Below are 18,763 nucleotides of genomic sequence, written 5' to 3'. Positions count from 1 at the left end.
CTCCTGGGGTTCATTCAAAACCTCTGGGAAAAACCAAAAGGAAAATACATGTAAGTCTGATATACACAGGAGAATACTAATAAATACTTACCATAAGCTGCTTATCTGTTATTTGAAGGACATCTACCAACTCCTCTATCAACCCATTATACAAGATACTGTTTGCTGACTCCTGCAAGGCATTGGAATACACTGCAAAAGGAGAAATAAACACTTTAAGCAAGAAGGCAGTGGTCAAGCCACTGCCTAATGACAAAACCTTTTGGCACCTACTGGTTCTGGGGAAGGACTCCCTTCCCATCAGCACTGGAGGGCAGAATCACTGAATTCTAGAGGACTGGATCAAATATAATGATAAGCTCCAAATACCCACCAAACTGACCAATTCTCCTATTAATGGTATCGACTGTCTTGAGCAAGGATTTTCAAGAATAAAAGTATGAAAAGATAATAAAGAGTTAATTTTTTATAACATTATTACTTCAAAACTATTATGCCTTGGACTCCATTTTAGTCTCTCCATGTGTTTCTATTTTTTTACACGAAACACACAAGCTATAAAGAACAGAATTTATGGACTACTGTAGATTAAGTCAGAAATTTGTATGACACTGAAGTAAAACTTGAGAATACAGGTAATCCACTTCCAATGAATCCTACACGGAGGTAATATTGAACGTAGTCTCCCGAAGTACTAAGTAATGGGATTTGAGTACATTTGTTAAAAACTGAATGTGCTAACCCACTAACACACCAGAAGTTATGCTAGTTACGAGTAAAAACAGAATAACAGGAATTTCAAGGACCTACTATATAGTATAGGGAATTATATTCAGTAACTTTTAATAACCTATAATGGAAAAGAATCTGAAAAAGAAAAAAAAATCTATGTATGTATAACTGACTCCTTTGTTGTACACCTGAAACTAATACAACATTGTAAATCAACTATATTTTAATTAAAAAAATTACAAACTTCACTTTAAGGAACTCATAGTTTAAAAGAACAGAAAAACAAGTAATAACATAATAAAGAATAGTAACATTAATAGCAGCTACCATTTTATACCTTTTATGTGCCAGGCCTGTACTTTAGGGGTTTTCATTTAATCCTCAGATCAGCCTATAAAATACATACTATCCCAATATTAAATGAAGAAACTAAGGCCAAAAGGATAAACATATGCTTAATAATCTGCAGAATCAGGGTGAAAGCCTAAGACTGATTCCAAAATCAGTGTGTTTTCCACTCTATCACTCTACAGGAAAAAGTAAAATGCATAGTATCGACTATTTAATGAATCCTTTCTGATTTATTTCAAAATTATACTCCTATAGAAGAGGAAGATGAAATGGGAAGAGGGAAAACAGGGCCCACTGGGAGATGGCTACCTGAACACTCATTTAAAACAAAAGACCAAAATAAAAATTAAATCTATATATGTCAATAAGCATCATTCTTTCTGATCCAACATTAAGGAGTCCGAGAATGATGAATATGGTGAACACTAGGAATGCTGGCAATTGTACAATTTCACTTGTCACCTAGGTAACTTTAATAAGCCTCATAGCAACAGACAGTTGAAGTTCAAAGGAAATCAAATCTAAACTGCCTAACCAGGGCCTGTTAATTATACCTTGTTGTTCTCTTACCTAATATAGATATTGCATGCAGCCTGGCCTGAACAGCCTGTAATCGCTTCCTGTGATTAGAAAAGCCATGGGCCAGCCGTATGTGTGTAAATAACAGCATCTGTAAAGACATTAAGACCTAAATTAGGACACCAATGGAAAAGGTGAGTATACTTTCTGGGGGCTAAACCTTACCCATTGGGCTACTTGGTTTATTTTTGCTATTTGTGATCAAAAAGAACAGTTCCATTTTGAGGTCAGATGACAAAATGGGAGGGACAAAGGCTCACAGAATCCTAATATCCTAACATAAGCCAAGAACTATACTGGAAGGTGACAAACTGGAGACACTTTGGCAAGAGTTCTGATTATCATTAATCAAATTAAATATTTGATCACCACTACAATGAGCAGAAAAAAATAATACAACTAAATGTTTTCTCCTTTGGTATCCAAAGTGTTGAGCTGCCACCACTTCTTAGATACTCATGGTGAATAAGGCAGCTTATATTTTCTTCAAACTCTCATAAGGACTGAGGAAGTCAGTTAATTGTTGACCTTACTAAAGGTGAGAAAGGTGAGGAAATTAAGGCCCACAGAGGCTAATCTGCCCATGGTCTGACTCCATTCTTTTTGCTATGCTATCTCCTAGCTCCCGCACATATAATTGATCCATATGGCTAACAACCACATGTTTTAGATATTTTTAAGACATATCATACCTGCTTATCCTTAGGAATGCTGTACATTTTGGTAAGAGATTCCATGATTTCAGAAGGGCTTTCTGAAATCTACATTAGAAAAAAAAACATTTAAGAACAAAAAGTGAACCAAATGTTAAGAAATCAGCCAATAGTCAAAGATTCCCCCTTACCTTGTCAAGTTGCTCTATGTGAATATAGTGTAGTGTGTTACTAGTTGTCTGAAATTAAAAAGATAGGAGAGTTGTTAGGAGTCACTGTCTGTCTATCTTAGCTTCCCCTTGCCATAGGACTGTAAGAGCTATCTGAAAAACAAGATATCACCCTAGGTGGAAGCCTCAACTGAATGCTCTTAAAATCAAAGTATCTTTAGAGGCTCCCCAAATACCCATTTTATACAGAATATTCTCAGGAAAGCTTCTTTGAAACCAGTAGTATCAAAATATAATGCCCACAGCCAGATACATTTCATATTCTTCCTTATCCGTTTTTAACCTTCATTGACTTAATATTCACAGCAAAGAATGAATCCATGAAAATGGTTTCCCTCTAAAAGTGCATTAGAACTATTTTCAAGGCACCATTAATCTAGAAAGATTATTTATTATTATATATTCTAGGTAGAAAGAAAAAAAGGTATTTTATATACATATTTATTATTATATATTGTAGGTAGAAAGGAGAAAAAAGATCTTATTCACCAGGCTACTTCTAAACCAAAGTGAATTTTGGGATCTCTTCAAAGAATATGGAACGACCAGATAATTGAAGCAGGAGCCTGCAAGCAATATATAGACTTCCTGCAGGCTGGTTTAAGTAAAGAAAATTGAGCCATCACTATCCAGGTTATTATACATATAGCATGGTAGAATTCTCAACTGAGACTGAGGAAAATACACAAGTCATAACAGTACCCCATAAATGGAGTCCTGTCTTTTGGCAGTTCCAATGTAAGTAAGATTCAAACCTATTAGAACTGGGCATACAATGAACACTTACTCCTCAGAAGCTGCTCAGTATATTTAGCTTGGGAGAGTAGCACTGTAGCTCAACATCATTCCCTCATTTTCCTGAGGACTCCTAGGAAGTCAACCCCTGTTACAGATCAGACTCTATTAGAATAAATCTGAATGAGACTCACCCTTTTCTCGATTTTGACCTCGGCCCCAGGGTCTGCATAGAATTCAAAGTGTAGTGTAGTTGCACTCGGTGGGTATTTCTGTGTATAAAAGCACACAAAGGAATCAGATACCATTTTCTCCCTAATCTTCCCTCAAAGTCCTAGCCAGTTATCCAACTCACTGTGGCAGCAGAATGAGCAGTGTAGTCAGCAGCTACAGTGCCTTCACTCCTTGTTTTAGCAGAGCTCTAAAAGCCTTCATATTCCTTACTTGTAAGTTATCAGTTGCTCTTTCTTTCAAGAAATCATTTTGACTGCAGCTATTCTCAAGAGGGGAAAGAGGGGCAAGTCTGCACCCAGTAATAAGAATCCAAGGATGGAGGACAAAAACAAGGGTGTAGGTATCAGCTTGAGAATGTAAAAAAAATATTTTATTGGAAGCCTTAGAGTATACTGTGACCTTTTGATAATCTTTATTCAAGCTATGCCTCATGGACATACACTCGTAATTCTTCAAATACTCCTTTCCTTACCATTCTATACCATTTCTCATGATATCCAACTGCTTTTCTGCACAGGCAGATAGCAAGTCAATATAAACCAGACCCTGACAACAAATCCTCTTTAACTCTAGAAAAGCAACATGAAAAACAAAGTAAGACTGCAACAACATGCCCATTAAAGCATATCTTTGAAAGAAATCAGTAGCAGTGGCTGGGGATGGAGATTGTTGTATACCTCTTTATACTCTTTAAGAATCTTTTAACATGTATATATGTGTATTGCTTCCTTTCAAAGTACACAAAGTTTTCAAAGTCCCATGACATGCCAATAGATAAAAAGGATTTCTTAACATAGGCTGAGATCAAGATGGGCAATGGAAATCGTATAAGCCCAGTAAAGAGTATCATACTGTTCTCTCCAAGTGGCCAAGAACAACCTTAATATACGTAAGAAATCTCAGAAGTAACCAACTAAACTTTAAGGTGAAAAATTATTTTCTCAGCATTGGAACTCTAAACTGAATATCCTTTAAGATTTCTATAGCTTTGATTATTAAGAGAAAACACTCACCTTCCAAATTACCCAATGTCCATTCATATAATGCACACTAAAGAAAGTATACCAGCAAAGGTGAGAAAGTAATTTGTTCTTATTTGTAGTTTTTTTGTGACCAGAAAAAGAACCATTTTCACAGGGGGAATAAGGCTTGCTAAGAAAAATATACCACATTTCATTGCAGTCATTTGTCCTATACATGACAAATCGACAGAAGCAGTATATCTGCTGGAAAATATAGTTGCTTCTTGGCACAGGACTGCTATAATAATCCAATTGTGCTTCGTGGTTCTACAGCAATGTATCAAAGCAGAAGGGAGGATGGCCTGAGCTTATAATCTAAATGTGAGTGAAAGATAAGAGCAGGACAGGGCATGAGGGGTAAACACGGAAAGCACACAGAACATTATAAGTTCTCAATAACTGAAATGGCAGAACCGTTCTCCAGGCAACTGTTCTTAAATCATGCCAGACTGCCCAGAGTTCTGATAGTTCCAGTGAGAGAAAGCAAGGAAATGCACTTTCTGGGATTTTTCAGCACTTTCAAATGGATTCACCAAATGCAGTTTCCTACTCAAGAGCTGGATATGATAATATACTGTGTTTCTGAGATTCCTCATCTACCTACCACCAGCACATTGAGGACCCAAGTTTTTCTAGAAAAGGTATGCTATATTCTCAACTGAACTCGGGTTCCACAAAGGTCCTGATTTAAAGTAGCAACGTTAAATACCTTATATTCATTGTAAAGTAAGGCTCAGGAAGAGGCCACACACAGCTCTGCAAAGAGACACTCACATCCCAAAGACTTACTTACCATCATATGCAAGTCTCTGCAACATTCTGCAAGTCCAAAGCCATTCTCCTTTCCACCCCAGCTCTTAGAAAAGGAAAACAACAGCGTTAAAAACAGTGCTTAAGGTAGACGTGTGTATAAAATATTAAGAGTATATGTCTGCTTGGAACACAGTGTTGTGAAGACACCCAACATTAAAGTCAAACCAAAAAGAGGGAGCAAACAGAAGCAAAGACTTAAGACTAAAGGCAAGATGGTCTGCCTAAAGGTGATTTCTCCAATGAGGTCAATTTCATTGTTCTGTAAGGATGTTACTGGGAAGAACATGAGCAGCTATTGTAAGCAAATGCATTTTACATGCCGACAGTCATGCTTGCTGAAAGGTGAGTCTTAATCCATCAGGTCTCCAGCACTGTATTATGCTTTCCATGCTCAGCCTGTTCACCTCTCTCACTAGAGTAGAATCACATACTCTCTGGTTCCTCACTTTTTGACATAAGCCAAAGTGCAAAGTAGAAGATTCTGCACTGCTTATTACTACTGTACTGTGCTACCACAAAGTCTTAAAACTCATCAATAAGTACTAGCCCCTAAGGGAATGGGGGAGAATGGCTCAACTGTATACTATTATTAACTTCCAAATCTAAAATCCCAGCCATACAATCTTGCTTAAAAACTAGCCTGTATTTTCAATAGCATTTGAAATATCAGTCATTTTGCCTAATTCAAAACCCTCCCAGGAGTAGGGTGGGTATCTGTTGAAAACATTCAAGAGCAAATGCATTAGTCCCTGCTTCCTGGGACAAGGCATACAGCTGGGGTAAACAACTGACAAACTTGGTGAATAAGGGCTTCGAAAAGTTCCACACACTCCTGGGAATCTTCAAGGTCACATGCATGCCCAAGCTTGGGTACATTCTCAGAAAAGACCTGAGAAGGCCCTAAGTCTAGCTGACCACTAAGCTAATAGAGACTTCAATGATCACATGAAACAAAGAATTATGAAAACAGTTCAGAAAAGTCTAAATAAAAGTCTAAATAAACAACAACAAAGCATAACAACAAACCCTGGGGAGGGGTGATAATCTGATTTCCAAGAGTTGCTACACTGTACTATTCAAAATGTTCACCATTCAACAACAAAAAAGTGAGGCATGCAAAGAAACAAGACACTATAAAACACATGCAGGGAAAAAACAAAACATTATAGCAACATGACGAGTGACATCAGCACGATGGCCAAATACGATGTCTGTCGCTTCCCATTCCCTCCACCCCAACAATAATTTGGCATCCATCCATGGACAAAAGTGCCTTTATGGGAGTTGTGGAATCCAGCTCCATATGCAAAGGGATCTGGGAGGAGTCCTGCCCACCCGATCGTTGGCTAAGACATACAGAACTCAGTCCGAGTTGTAGCCCCTGCAGTGGCCTGTGAACCGGCTGCAGCCACTCTCAGTAGCTGTTTGAAAAACTCTAGTAGAACACTATCTCAAACAGTCACCCATGAATGATAAAGGTTAAAGGACAAAAATCTTTTTTAAAAATAAGATCTAAAATACTTTGTTTATGAATATACAATATAAAAAGAGGTAAATTGTGACATCAAAAATGTAAAATGGGACAGGAGTAAAAGGGTTTTTGTATGCAATCAAAGTTAAGTTGTTATCAGCTTAAAATTGACTATTATATGATGTTTTATGCAAGGCTTATGGTAATTATAAAGCAAAAACCTAGATTAGATACGTGAAAGATGAACAGAAGGGAACCAAAGCAAACTACATGAAAAATCATCAATTCTCAAAGAAAGGCAGCAAGAGAACAAGGGAAATATAAAACAATCAGAAAATAATTAATAAGATGGTGTTACTAAATCCATGCCTATTAATGATTACTCCAAATGTAGATGGATTGATTTTTCAATCAAAAGGCACAGAACGACTGGATGGGAAAAAAAAAAAAGACCCAACTACATGCTACCTACAAGAGACTTGCTTCAGCTTTAAGGACACATGTAGGCTCAAAGTGAAGGGATGGAGAAAGATATTCTATGCAAATGGAAACCAAAAGAGGGACAGAGGTAGTTATACTCATATCAGACAAAACAGGATTTGACTCAAAACCTGTAACAGGATGCAAAGACGGTCATTATATAATGATAAAGGGGTAAATTCAAAGAGGATATAACAATTGTAAACTATATGCACACAATATTGGAGCATCTAAATATATTAAGCAAATACCAACAGATATGAAGGGAGAAACAGACAACAATACAATAATAATAGGGGATGTCAATATTCCACTTTCAACAATAGATAGATTGTACCAAGAGAAAAATCAAAATGGAAACAGTGGACTAGGAAACACTGGACTCAAACTATACTTTAGACCAATGGATCTACTAAGCATATACATAACATTTTATCCAACAGCAGAATACACACTCTTCTCAAACCCACGTGGATCATTCTCTCAGATTATATGACAAGGTCACAAGACAAATCTTAGCAAATTTAAGACTGAAATCATACCAAGTATCCTTCTGGACTCCAATAGTATGAACTGGAAATCAATAACAGGAAGGAAACTGGAAAAGTTCACAAGGATGTGGAAATTAAACAATACACTTGTAAACAATCAATGGATCAAAATAAGAAACCAAAACGGAAACTCAAAACATCTTGAGACAAATGAAGATGGAAATACAACTTACCAAAACTAATGGGATGGTGGGGACTACCAAGATGGTGGAATAGAAGGATGCATCATAGCTCATCCTCTCCCACAAATACACCAAAACTAATGGGATGCACCAAGAGCAGTTCTAAGAGGGAAGTATACAGGGATAAATACCTACAAGAAGAAACAAGAAGTCCTTAAAAAACAACCTACCTTTATACCTAAAGGAACTTGAAAAAGAAGAACAAACTAAACCCAAAGTTAGTAGAAGGAAGGAAATAACAAAGTTCAGAATAGAAATAAATGAAACAGAGACTAGAAAAACTATAGAAAAGATCGATGTAAATAAGAGCCAGTTTTAAAAACTACCCAACAAAGTAGACAAAACTGGCTAGATTGAGGGAAAAAAAAGTGAAGAGTCAAATAAAATCAGAAATGAAATAAAAGACATTACAACTGATACCACAGAGCTATAAAGGGTCATTAAGAGACTACTATGAACAAATTGCCAAGAAACTGGACAACCTAGAAGAATTGGATAAATTCCTAGAAATATATAGCCTACTGAGACTGAATCACAAATAGAAAATATGAATAGACCAGTAACAAGCAAGCAGACCGAATCAATAATCAAAAAACATCCCAAAAAGAAAATCCCAGGACCAAATGGTTTCCCTGGTGAATTCAAACATTTAAAGAATAATTAGCACCAATCCTTCTCAAATCCTTAACAAAAAATTGAAGAGGGAACACTTCCAAAATTGTTTTACAATGCCAGAATTACCCTGATAACAAAGCCAGATAAAGATACTACAAGAACAGAAAACCAAAGGCCAATATCCATGATGAACAAAGATGCAGAACTCCTCAGCAAAATACCAGCAAACCAAATTCAACAGCACACTGAAAGGAACATACAGCACAATTAACTGGGATTTATCACCGAGATGCAAAGATATTTCAACACATGCAAATCAATAAATGTGATACCACATCAAGAGAATGAAAGACAAAAACCACATGGTCATCTCAACAGCTGCAGGAAAAGAAATAACAAAATTCTGCATCCTTTCATAATAAAAACTAAAAAAAAGGGGTATAGAAGGAACATACCTCAACATAATAAAGGCCACATGACAAGCCCATAGCTAACATTATACTCAAAGATGAAAGGCTAAAAGCTTTCCCTCCAAGATCAGGAACAAGACAAGGGTTCTTGTCACTCTAACCTCTCCTATTCAATGGAGTACTGGGAGTCCTAGCCAGAAAAATTAGACAAGAAAAAAAGAAATACAAGGTATCCAATTCAAAAAGGAAGAAGTAGAACGTCTCCATTTGCAAATGATATAAACTTATATATAGAAAGCCCTCAAAGCTCCACCAAGAAACTATTAGAATTAATAAATTCAGTAAAGTTGCAAGATACAAAATGCAGAAATCAGTCATACTCTAACAACTATCTGAAAAAAAAAATAAAAGAAAACAATTCCATTTACAATAGCATTAAAAAAACAGTAAAACACTTAGAAGTAAGTTTAACCAAGGAGGTGAAAGATCTGTACACTGAAAACTATAAAAACTTGATGAAAGGTATTAAAGAAGACACAAACAAATGGAAAGATATCCTATGTTCATGAACTAGAAGAATTAATATTGTTAAAATGTCCATACTACTGAAAACAATCTACAGATTGCAATTACCATCAAAATTACAATGACATTTTCCCTAGAAATAGGAAAAACAATCCTCAAATTTAAATGGAACCACTAAAGACCCCAAATAGCTAAAGAAATCCTGCAAAAGAACAAAGCTGAGTATCATATTTCCTGATTTCAAACATCATTACAAAGCTATAGTAATCAAAACAGTGTGGTTATCAGCATAAGAACACACACAGACCAATGAAAAATAATCAAGATCCCAGAAATAAACCCTCATTTATATAGTCAACTAATAAAAGGGAGCAAAGAACAATCAATGGGGAAAGTATAGTCCCAACGGTGCTGGGAAAACTAGATAACCAGTTTTCTGATAACATAGAGAAAAATGAAACTGGACCCCTACCTTACACCACTAAAAAAATGAACTTGCAATGAATCAATGACTTCAATTTAAGACCTGAAACCATAAAACTCCTATAAGAAAACATAGGGTAAAAGCACCCTGATATTGGTTTTGGTTGGATATGACACCAAAAGCAAAAAGGGCAAAAATAAAGGAGACTGTATCAGCAAAAGAAATAATCAACAAAATGAAAAGACAAGCTGAAGAATGAAGAAAACACTTGCAAACCATTGTGTCTGATAAGAAATTACTATCCAAGATATAAGAACTCATACAACTCATTAACAAAAAACAACAATCTGATTTCAAAATGGCAGAGGAACTGAAAATTTTCCCAAAGACAAGATACAAATGGCCAAGAATTACAAGAAACAGTGCTTAATATCACTAGTCATCAGAGACATGCAAAATGTAACCACAATGAGATATCACCTCACACCTGTTAGAATAGCTATTTCCAAAAAGATGAGGTAACAAATATTAGTGAGTATTTGTAGAAAGGGGGACCCTTGTGTACTGCTGGTGGGAATGTAAATTGGTTCAGTCACTACAGAAAACAGTATAGAGGTTCCTCAAAAAATTAAAAATAGAACTACTATATGATCCAAAAATCCCAGTTCTGGCTATATATCCAAAGGAAAGGAAATCAGGACAAAGAGATACCTATGCTCCTATACTCATTGTAAAATTATTCACACTAGCTGTGGTATGGAAACAACCTAAGTGTCTGTCTATGGATGAATGGATAAAGATGTGTCATGAATGAATGGATAAAGAAGATGTGCTATGTATATACAACAAAATACTTTTTAGCCATGAGAAAGAAGGAAATTTTGCCTTTTGCAACAACATGGATGGAACCTGAGGGCATTTTAGTAAGTGAAATAAGTCAGAGAAAGACAATTACTGTCTAGTATCACTTATACATGGAATCTAAAAAAGCTGAATGCACAGAAACAGAGAATACAATGGTGGTTGCCAGGGGCTCGGGGTTGGGGAAAATGGGGACATGTTGGTCAAAGGGTACAAACTTCGAGCTATATGAAAAGGATCATGGGGTCTAGTGTATAGTATAGTGATTACAGTTAAGAATACTGTATTATATACTTCGAAGTTGCTAAGAGAGTATATCTTAAATGTTCTCACCATAAAAAGGAAATAGTAACTGTGTGAAGTGATAGTGTTGAGATTAATCCTACTGTGGTAATCACTTCACAATATATAAGTTTATCAAATCATCAATACATACCTTAAGGTTACACAATGTTTTCTTTCAACTATATCTTCATAAAGCTGGAAAAATTAATAGAAACTGTCCCTGAGGAAGTCTAGTCATTGGATTTAGTAGGCAAACACTTTAAATCAACTATTTAAAATATGTTTAAAGAGCTAAAGGAAATCATATATAAAGAACTAAAGGAAATCATGAGAATGGTATCTCATCAAATAAAAAATGTCAATAAAGAGTTAGAGGTTATAAAAAAAAAAAGGAAGCAAACAGAAATTCTGGAGCAGAAAAAGCATAGTAACAGAAATGAAAAACTCACTAGAGTGGTTCAACAGCAGATGCAAGCAGGAAAAAATGAAGTAAAGTATGATAGGGAATATAGAAGGTCTTCCAATTTTAAAACAAGATGGTAGGGAAGACTTCACTGAGATGCTAGCTCTTAAGACTTAAAGAAGATGAGGGACTAAGCTATAGACACAACTGGGGATGTAGCTGCATAGAGGCCCTGCAGCAAGAGTGTGCCTGGCACTGTAAAGGAAAGCAAGGATGTCAGGTACCTGAAATGGACTGAGCCTAAGGGAAAGAAATGTGAGCTGAGGTCAGATGCTTGATTTTACATATGTATTATAATTGAAGTATCTATTGAAATTGGGTAAGATCACCTAAGCAGAATGTAGCTAGATGAGAGACAGAGCCTGGGGTGGATCCCTGAGCCACTCTAATACTCAGAGGCTGAGCAGAGGAGGACATATCACTCAAGCAGATAGAGAAAGGCAGGAATGGAGAACTACAAGAACCAGGAGGGTGGTTTGGAAGCCAAGACTATTGTTCAATCTTTAAAAATGATTATTTTGGAAGAATATTAATGCTGTGGGAAAATACTCACCATAGGTTATATGGGTGGAAAAGCAGCATATGAAACATGTTATTTTTTCCACATGGTGGTGGGTTGAGGATTGTTATTTTCTTCTTTAGAATTTTCTGTATTTTCTTAATTTTCAACACTGAACATGTATTACTTTTGTACAAACTTTAAGACAAAGGTATTTGAGAATAAATATTGGAAGGTGAAAAACAGAATCAATGAACCTAAAGATAGAACAATCCAGATTATTCAGTCTGAAGAGCAGATAGGAAAAAAACATAAACAGTCTAAGAGATCTGTAGGACTTCATCAAGTGTACAAACATATACATAATGGAAGTCCAAAGAGAGAGAAAAAGGGGCAGAGAGAGCATTTAAAAAATGGCCAAAATGTCAAGTTTGACAAAAGACATTAATCTAAAAATCCAAGAAGCTCAATGAATTCCAACAGGATAAAACTACAGAAATACATAGGAAGACATATTATAATCAAGCTCTCAAAGGCCAAGACAGAGAATAATCTTGAAAGCAGCCAGAGAAATGTGACTTGTTCTGTACAAGGAATCCTCAGTGAGATCAACAGCTGATTTCTCATCAGAAACCACGGAGGCCAGAATGCAGTGGGAAGCCAGATTCAACGTGCTAAAAGAAAATAACTACCAATCAGAATTCTATAGCTGGCACAATTATCCTTTCAAAATCTAGGAAAAATCAATACTTTCTCAGATAAAAGCTGAGAGAGCTTGCTGCTAGTAGACCTGCTTACAAGAAATGCTAAAAGGGAGTCCTTTAGGCTGAAATGAAAGGACATGTGACAGTAACCTGACTCCATATGAAGAAACTAAGAACACCAGTAAGGTAATTACACAGGTAAATACAAAAGGTAGTATTCATGTATTCTTGGCTTTTAACTCCTTTTTCTGTGTTTAAAGGACAACAATACGAAGTGGGATAACAGAGCTATATAGGCGCAAAATTTTTGTCTAATCTTGAAACTAAGTATTAATCTGAACTAATTTTTCATTAATGAAGATGTTAGCTATAATCTACAGGGAAAACATTAATAACTAAAACAAAAGATAAAACAAGAAAATAGAAGACAAACATTAAATCAACTAGACTTAAGAGACATATATATATACACACACAATATGTAACAATCCACCCAACAGGAGAATACACATTCTTCTGAAGTCACATATAGTCTCTCTGTGTAGACCATATGGCTGTCCACAAACTTCAAGAAACTTAAAAAGAATAAAATACAAAGTATCATATCCAAAAATAATGGAAAGAAATCAGAAATCCGTAACAGAAGGAAATCTGGAAAATTCACAAACACGTGGAAATTAAACAATATACTCATAACCAATGGATAAAAGAAGAAATCACAAGGGAATTAGAGAATCAGCTAAAACAGACGAACTTTTAGATACACCAAACAAGAAAAAATTCATGTTCTTACTTTCTCATGCTCATTCTTTTAAAATATACAAATATAGATAGAAGGAATCAGTGAAAAGGGAAAGATTTATGACAGCTATTATGTTCATCTTCAACAACACTCAGAACAAGTTAACTTGATTTCTCTGATCCTTATCTCTAAATTGGGCTTATGCACAAGCATACCTCATTTTACCGAGCTTTGCATTATGCTTTGCTTTATTACACTTCACAGCTACTGTGTTCTTTTACAAATTGAAGGTTTGGGGCAACCCTGCATTGAGCAAGTCTTGGTTTTTTTCATTTTTCCAACAGCATTTGTTCATTTCACATCTCTGTATCACATTTTGATAATTCTTGCAATATTTCAAGCCTTTTCATCATTATTATATTTGTTACGATGATCTGTGATTAGTGATTGTTGATGTTATATTGTCATTGTTTTGAGGTGCCACAGACCATGCCCATGTAAGATGGCAAACTTAATGGGAAAAAAATGTGTGTTCTGACTGCTCCATTGACCAGCTGCTCCTCCATCTCTCTCCCTCTCCTTGGGCCTCTCTGTTCCCCGAGACACAACAATATTGAAATTACTTTAATTAATTAACTTACAATGGCCTCTAAGTATTCAAGTGAAAGGAACAGTCACATGTCCCTCACTTTAAATCAAAAGCTAGATTAAGCGTAGTGATTCCTACACACTGGATCTATTTCTGGAAACTTTCCACTGTTATTACCACACTATTTTAATTCCTTATAGTTTTATAAAAAGGTAAATACTCAACAGTAAAAGTACTTCATCATTCCATTTTCAGTATTTTCTTGGCTATTCAAAGACTTCCAGTGAAGAAACATAGAATTTGCTGAAAACCATTAGGATAAGGGATTTAAGTATTTGATGCCACATAGGAGTGACAGGTTAAGTTAAATCCAGGATCTGAATTTGCAAGACAGTAAGCTTGAAAGGTTATACATCTTCACAATTACTTTCATTTCTTCTGTTGCCACAAATAATTGTTTTAGAATACTTCTACTATTACTGTCACCACTAAATCTTTCTATCTTCGTGATCTAATAAAAATTAAGCACCTATGATTAGAAAGTTGTGGTGTGCTGGGATCCTTAAAAGACCATGTCAAGCCAAATTTGATTCATGAAAGTCTGTGATGTGGTACTTCTGAGATATTACCATTATTAAATACAAAGAAACATTTCTTACAAAATTATGTAAAGTTAACATGGGAAAACACTGATGCTCGTATGTTAAGTAGGGTATAAAATTACATATACTGTATGTGCTCAGCTATATAAAGAAATATGCTTACAGACTAAGAAAATGTACCAAAATGCTAAGAGCAGACACATAATTATGATAAATTTTCTTCTCTACATTTCTAAAATTTTAAAATATTGAGCACATGTTTTTATTATGATGTTTGTTTGCAGCCAACAAGATAAATCTATGAAATTTTTAAGATTCCAGGTTACTTATTAGTACTACTCAGACCAGCTAGTTCTTGGTCCTTTTAATTATGCACGTATATCACTTTCTCAACGACTATGTGAGCTTTTTAAAGAAAAGAACATATTTTATACTATATCCAGCACAGGGTTAGTCATATACTTCTTGAATGTTACCAAGTGGAGGGCTTGAAAAAAAAACTGCTCAATCAACTCCAAATGTCTAAGACAGGAACAGCAGATACCATATTTCACACTTTAACAGGGACTAAAAGTCCAAAGGCGTTTCCTGAAAGTAATGTAACTTCTGAATCTCACTGTCCTTACCTACCTCCTGGTTACCGTATGACCCTGGCAATTAAGTAACATCCAATAAAAAACATTTATATCAACCATGGCATATTTGACACTACCTCACTAGATGGGATTTGCTAAAGAATGGGTATGTATTCAGACATCAGGAAAAAGGTCTTGATGCTCTTTGAGATGGAACTATGAGATTTGGAAAGATTTTGTAACTTAGCTCAATAGGATAGCCTAGACCAGTGGTTCTCAAAGTGTGGTCCCTGGACCAGCAGGCTTATTTGGTATCACCTGGAAACTTGTTAGCAATACACATTACTTGGCTCTGTCATAGGTCTACTGAATCAGAAACTGAAGGCAGGCTGGAGAGTGGGATTGAGGTCAAGGGGTGTGAGCAGTGAAGGGAGATCAATCTATTCTTTTAATAAATCAGTTCTTTCTCATGCATGCTCAAGTTTGAGAACCAGCGCCCAAGACCTTCACAAAGCCAACCAACTGGCTTTTAACTGATTCAATAAGTCTTCCTGGAGAACTGCTGCTACATGCTGCTACATGTGCAGTTCACTAATATCTGTGAATATTACAACTGGCTCACATTACTGGGTAACTGAGTAACTAAAAAACTACCATCAGAAAACAGTTAAAAATAATCTCACTTTAATATACATTTCCTCTGATTATTTCTAGTGTAATCTTTTCATATTTTATTGGCCAATTTTAAAGAAATATTCCATACTCCTCTGTGAATTATCTGTTCATAAGCTTACACATTTTTTAAAAACTAGGTTACTTACATTTTTATTGATTTGTAGGAGCTCTTTATATACTTATTATTCTTTTGTTATATATTGCAAATATTTTTTCCAGTTTAAGAAGTCATCTGTCTCATCATACGGAAGTTTTAATATTTTCATATAATGAAGTTCGTCAATTTTTTAAATGGCTTCTAGGCTTCTTGACTTTAAGAAATCCTTCCTCATGAAAGATGTCAAAAGTTGCCTGTCTTTACCTCTATGTTTCTAGGATTTATATGAATAGTGTGACACATTTTCCCTCAAACAGCCAACTGTACCACTGTTTTGATCATAAGTAACACGAGGCTTACGATTTCATCCTGCAGACAAATTTGTCTATTCTTGTGACAATTAAAAAACAAAATTACTATGCTTACGTTATTTCGTTCTCTGCAATAGTTACCTCTCTACCAGTATTTTCTCAGATATATTTGTGCACTTCCATTTTTCAGATGATGCTCTTAACAGGCCTCCACTTAACCAATTTGACAGATTAACTGTATTCTTCATGCTTTCTGTAAAACATACTGACTGACGCAGCCTGTTGCAGGCACTCTTTTGCTCCCACCAGTTAACTGTATATGTACCAAGTAAGATATGTTTGCCCCCAAACTCATTTATGTCACCTGCGTGTACTATAATTATGTAATTTTAAATACTATGTTTAATGACAACAAACTAAAAAGGAAATTATCAAACTAAGTTGAATATTTTGCAAAGACCAAAAGGCAAGATGCTAAAATAAAAACAGTGTCAAATTAGGGAAAAGAGATTCAGGGTAGATCTTAAAAATTTACAATTCTGTATTTTGGCTCCTTCGTAAACTAAAGCCTTTATACTGTTGCTCCACTTTAAAGAAATCACAGATTATAGTCCATGTAAGCAAGATAACAGACTATTTCTTACTCAAAGTCAAGTCATTGGCCCTACATTAGAAAGACAGGTAAGGTAACTGACATTTGTGTTTCAGTTTTTAAAAAACTGATACGTTCTAATCACCTACCAACTATTGGACCCTAACTGCATCAAAGAGGGCTTCTACTATACTATATTGAGTCTTGTTATGCAAAAAATGGTGTCTGTCTCTGTTAACAAACGTAGACCATCTTTTAAATCTGTAAGTAAAGGGCTTAGTTTTGTCCTAACAGATCTTAAATACTGCTGGTTAGGCTTTATTTTCTTTTTACTTGTTTATATAAGCCATCTGTCCAATTACTGCCCATTCACATTCCTTTCTCCTCACCAAAGGCAATATTTCTGGTATCTATCCTTTAATTTTTGTCTTCTAAAACTCTATTTTGCTTTGTGTATACATTCTTAAGTTTCAGAAATGGTACTCAGCAATAAACATCTTTAAAAATGTTTTCCCCCTACTCGGCATTATCTTTAAAAGCTATCAATATTGCTATGTGTATTATTTGGTCCACTACTTCTAACTGCTACATATTCCATAGTTATGCACACACATTATCCAATCTACTAATAATGGACACCTGGGTGGCCTCCAACTTCTCACTACCACAATGATGCAATATTCTCACAGATGTCACTTTATGGAATAAAGTAATACCATCTTTGGGCTATATACCCAGGAGCACCAGTCTACACTCCTATGAGCAATACAAAAGGGTTCCTATAGCCTCACATGCCTCCTAGCACTTACCACTACAGTTTTCTAATTTCTGCTAATCTGATACATTTTATAAGCTCTATCTTATTTTATTGGTATTTCTTTAATTACTAATGAGTCTGAGCATCTACTCACATGCTGGATTCCCTGATCTATGAATTATCTATCCATATCCTTTGTCTGTTTATCCTTGTTGGTTTGGAGGAGTTCCTTGGATATTCTACACTGACAATCCCTCTTCAATTTTAAAACATTGCTACACTTCTTATCTGTATTATCAGTATTCTTAACAGTATTATCAGTCTGTTAATGTTTGTCTTTAGCAGTGCCGCTTAATGATGTCCACAGAACAGCTGTTATTTATTCTACCAATTGCTTGAATGTGTTATTGGTTCGTGACAAAACAAGTTTGCACCAGAATGTTATTCAACCACATCAGTTAGGACATTGTTTAGTTCAAAAGACATTTTTCTTTATGAAGAAAATAATGTGCTGATTTACATTCCAGTGTAAGTGACTTCCTTAGGAGTAGCACTGAGCTATGATGTTTTTTGTTGAAAATGAAATCTTAATTTTGTAGTATAAAACTCAAATTTTTACCCTGTGATTTATGCTCTGGAGTTAAGAATTCCTTCCCCACCAATAGGTCACAATATAACCCTCTACATGATATTCTCTTGTTCATTTTTCTTGCCATATTGGTTAGATTTCGTACTACAATAAACATCTTTAAGTGGCCAAAGTATAGGCGGCATTTTGAATTCAATGGATATGCGTCAGTTTTCCCATTATGACTTCTAGTATCTAATTTATAACTTCAAAGTTTCTTTTCCTGGCTTCCTAAGAGTTAGTATTAGTTTTTATTAATGTGTTGAATTTTATTCAAATGTTTCTTCTTTCTCTTTTTAAATGTTACTTGGGGATTCAATGTTCAACTATCTTCCATTCTCGTAATAATATAAGAAATTATTTACAATATGTTAAG

At 35.3% G+C, this 18,763-nt stretch overlaps 1 protein-coding gene across 3 annotated transcripts in view; it reads right to left on the bottom strand.

Moving 5' to 3' along the window:
* The window catches only part of HUWE1 (HECT, UBA and WWE domain containing E3 ubiquitin protein ligase 1), a 138,480-nt gene that overhangs the window by 81,704 nt on the left and 38,013 nt on the right, over nucleotides 1-18,763 (bottom strand). For all 3 annotated transcript variants that reach the window (XM_074359490.1, XM_074359492.1, XM_074359491.1), the window contains exons 8-13: nucleotides 5,330-5,392; nucleotides 3,475-3,552; nucleotides 2,507-2,554; nucleotides 2,355-2,423; nucleotides 1,654-1,753; nucleotides 92-192 (exon numbers count right to left, since the gene is read on the bottom strand). In XM_074359490.1, the coding sequence (XP_074215591.1) occupies nucleotides 92-192; nucleotides 1,654-1,753; nucleotides 2,355-2,423; nucleotides 2,507-2,554; nucleotides 3,475-3,552; nucleotides 5,330-5,392 (459 nt within the window). The remainder of the gene's footprint in view (nucleotides 1-91; nucleotides 193-1,653; nucleotides 1,754-2,354; nucleotides 2,424-2,506; nucleotides 2,555-3,474; nucleotides 3,553-5,329; nucleotides 5,393-18,763) is intronic.

Source organism: Camelus bactrianus, chromosome X, assembly GCF_048773025.1.
Source record: "Camelus bactrianus isolate YW-2024 breed Bactrian camel chromosome X, ASM4877302v1, whole genome shotgun sequence".
NCBI classification, from domain to species: Eukaryota; Metazoa; Chordata; class Mammalia; order Artiodactyla; family Camelidae; genus Camelus; species Camelus bactrianus.
Note: the sequence above shows the minus strand (reverse complement) of the source record. Positions and strands in the feature narration are given on the sequence as shown.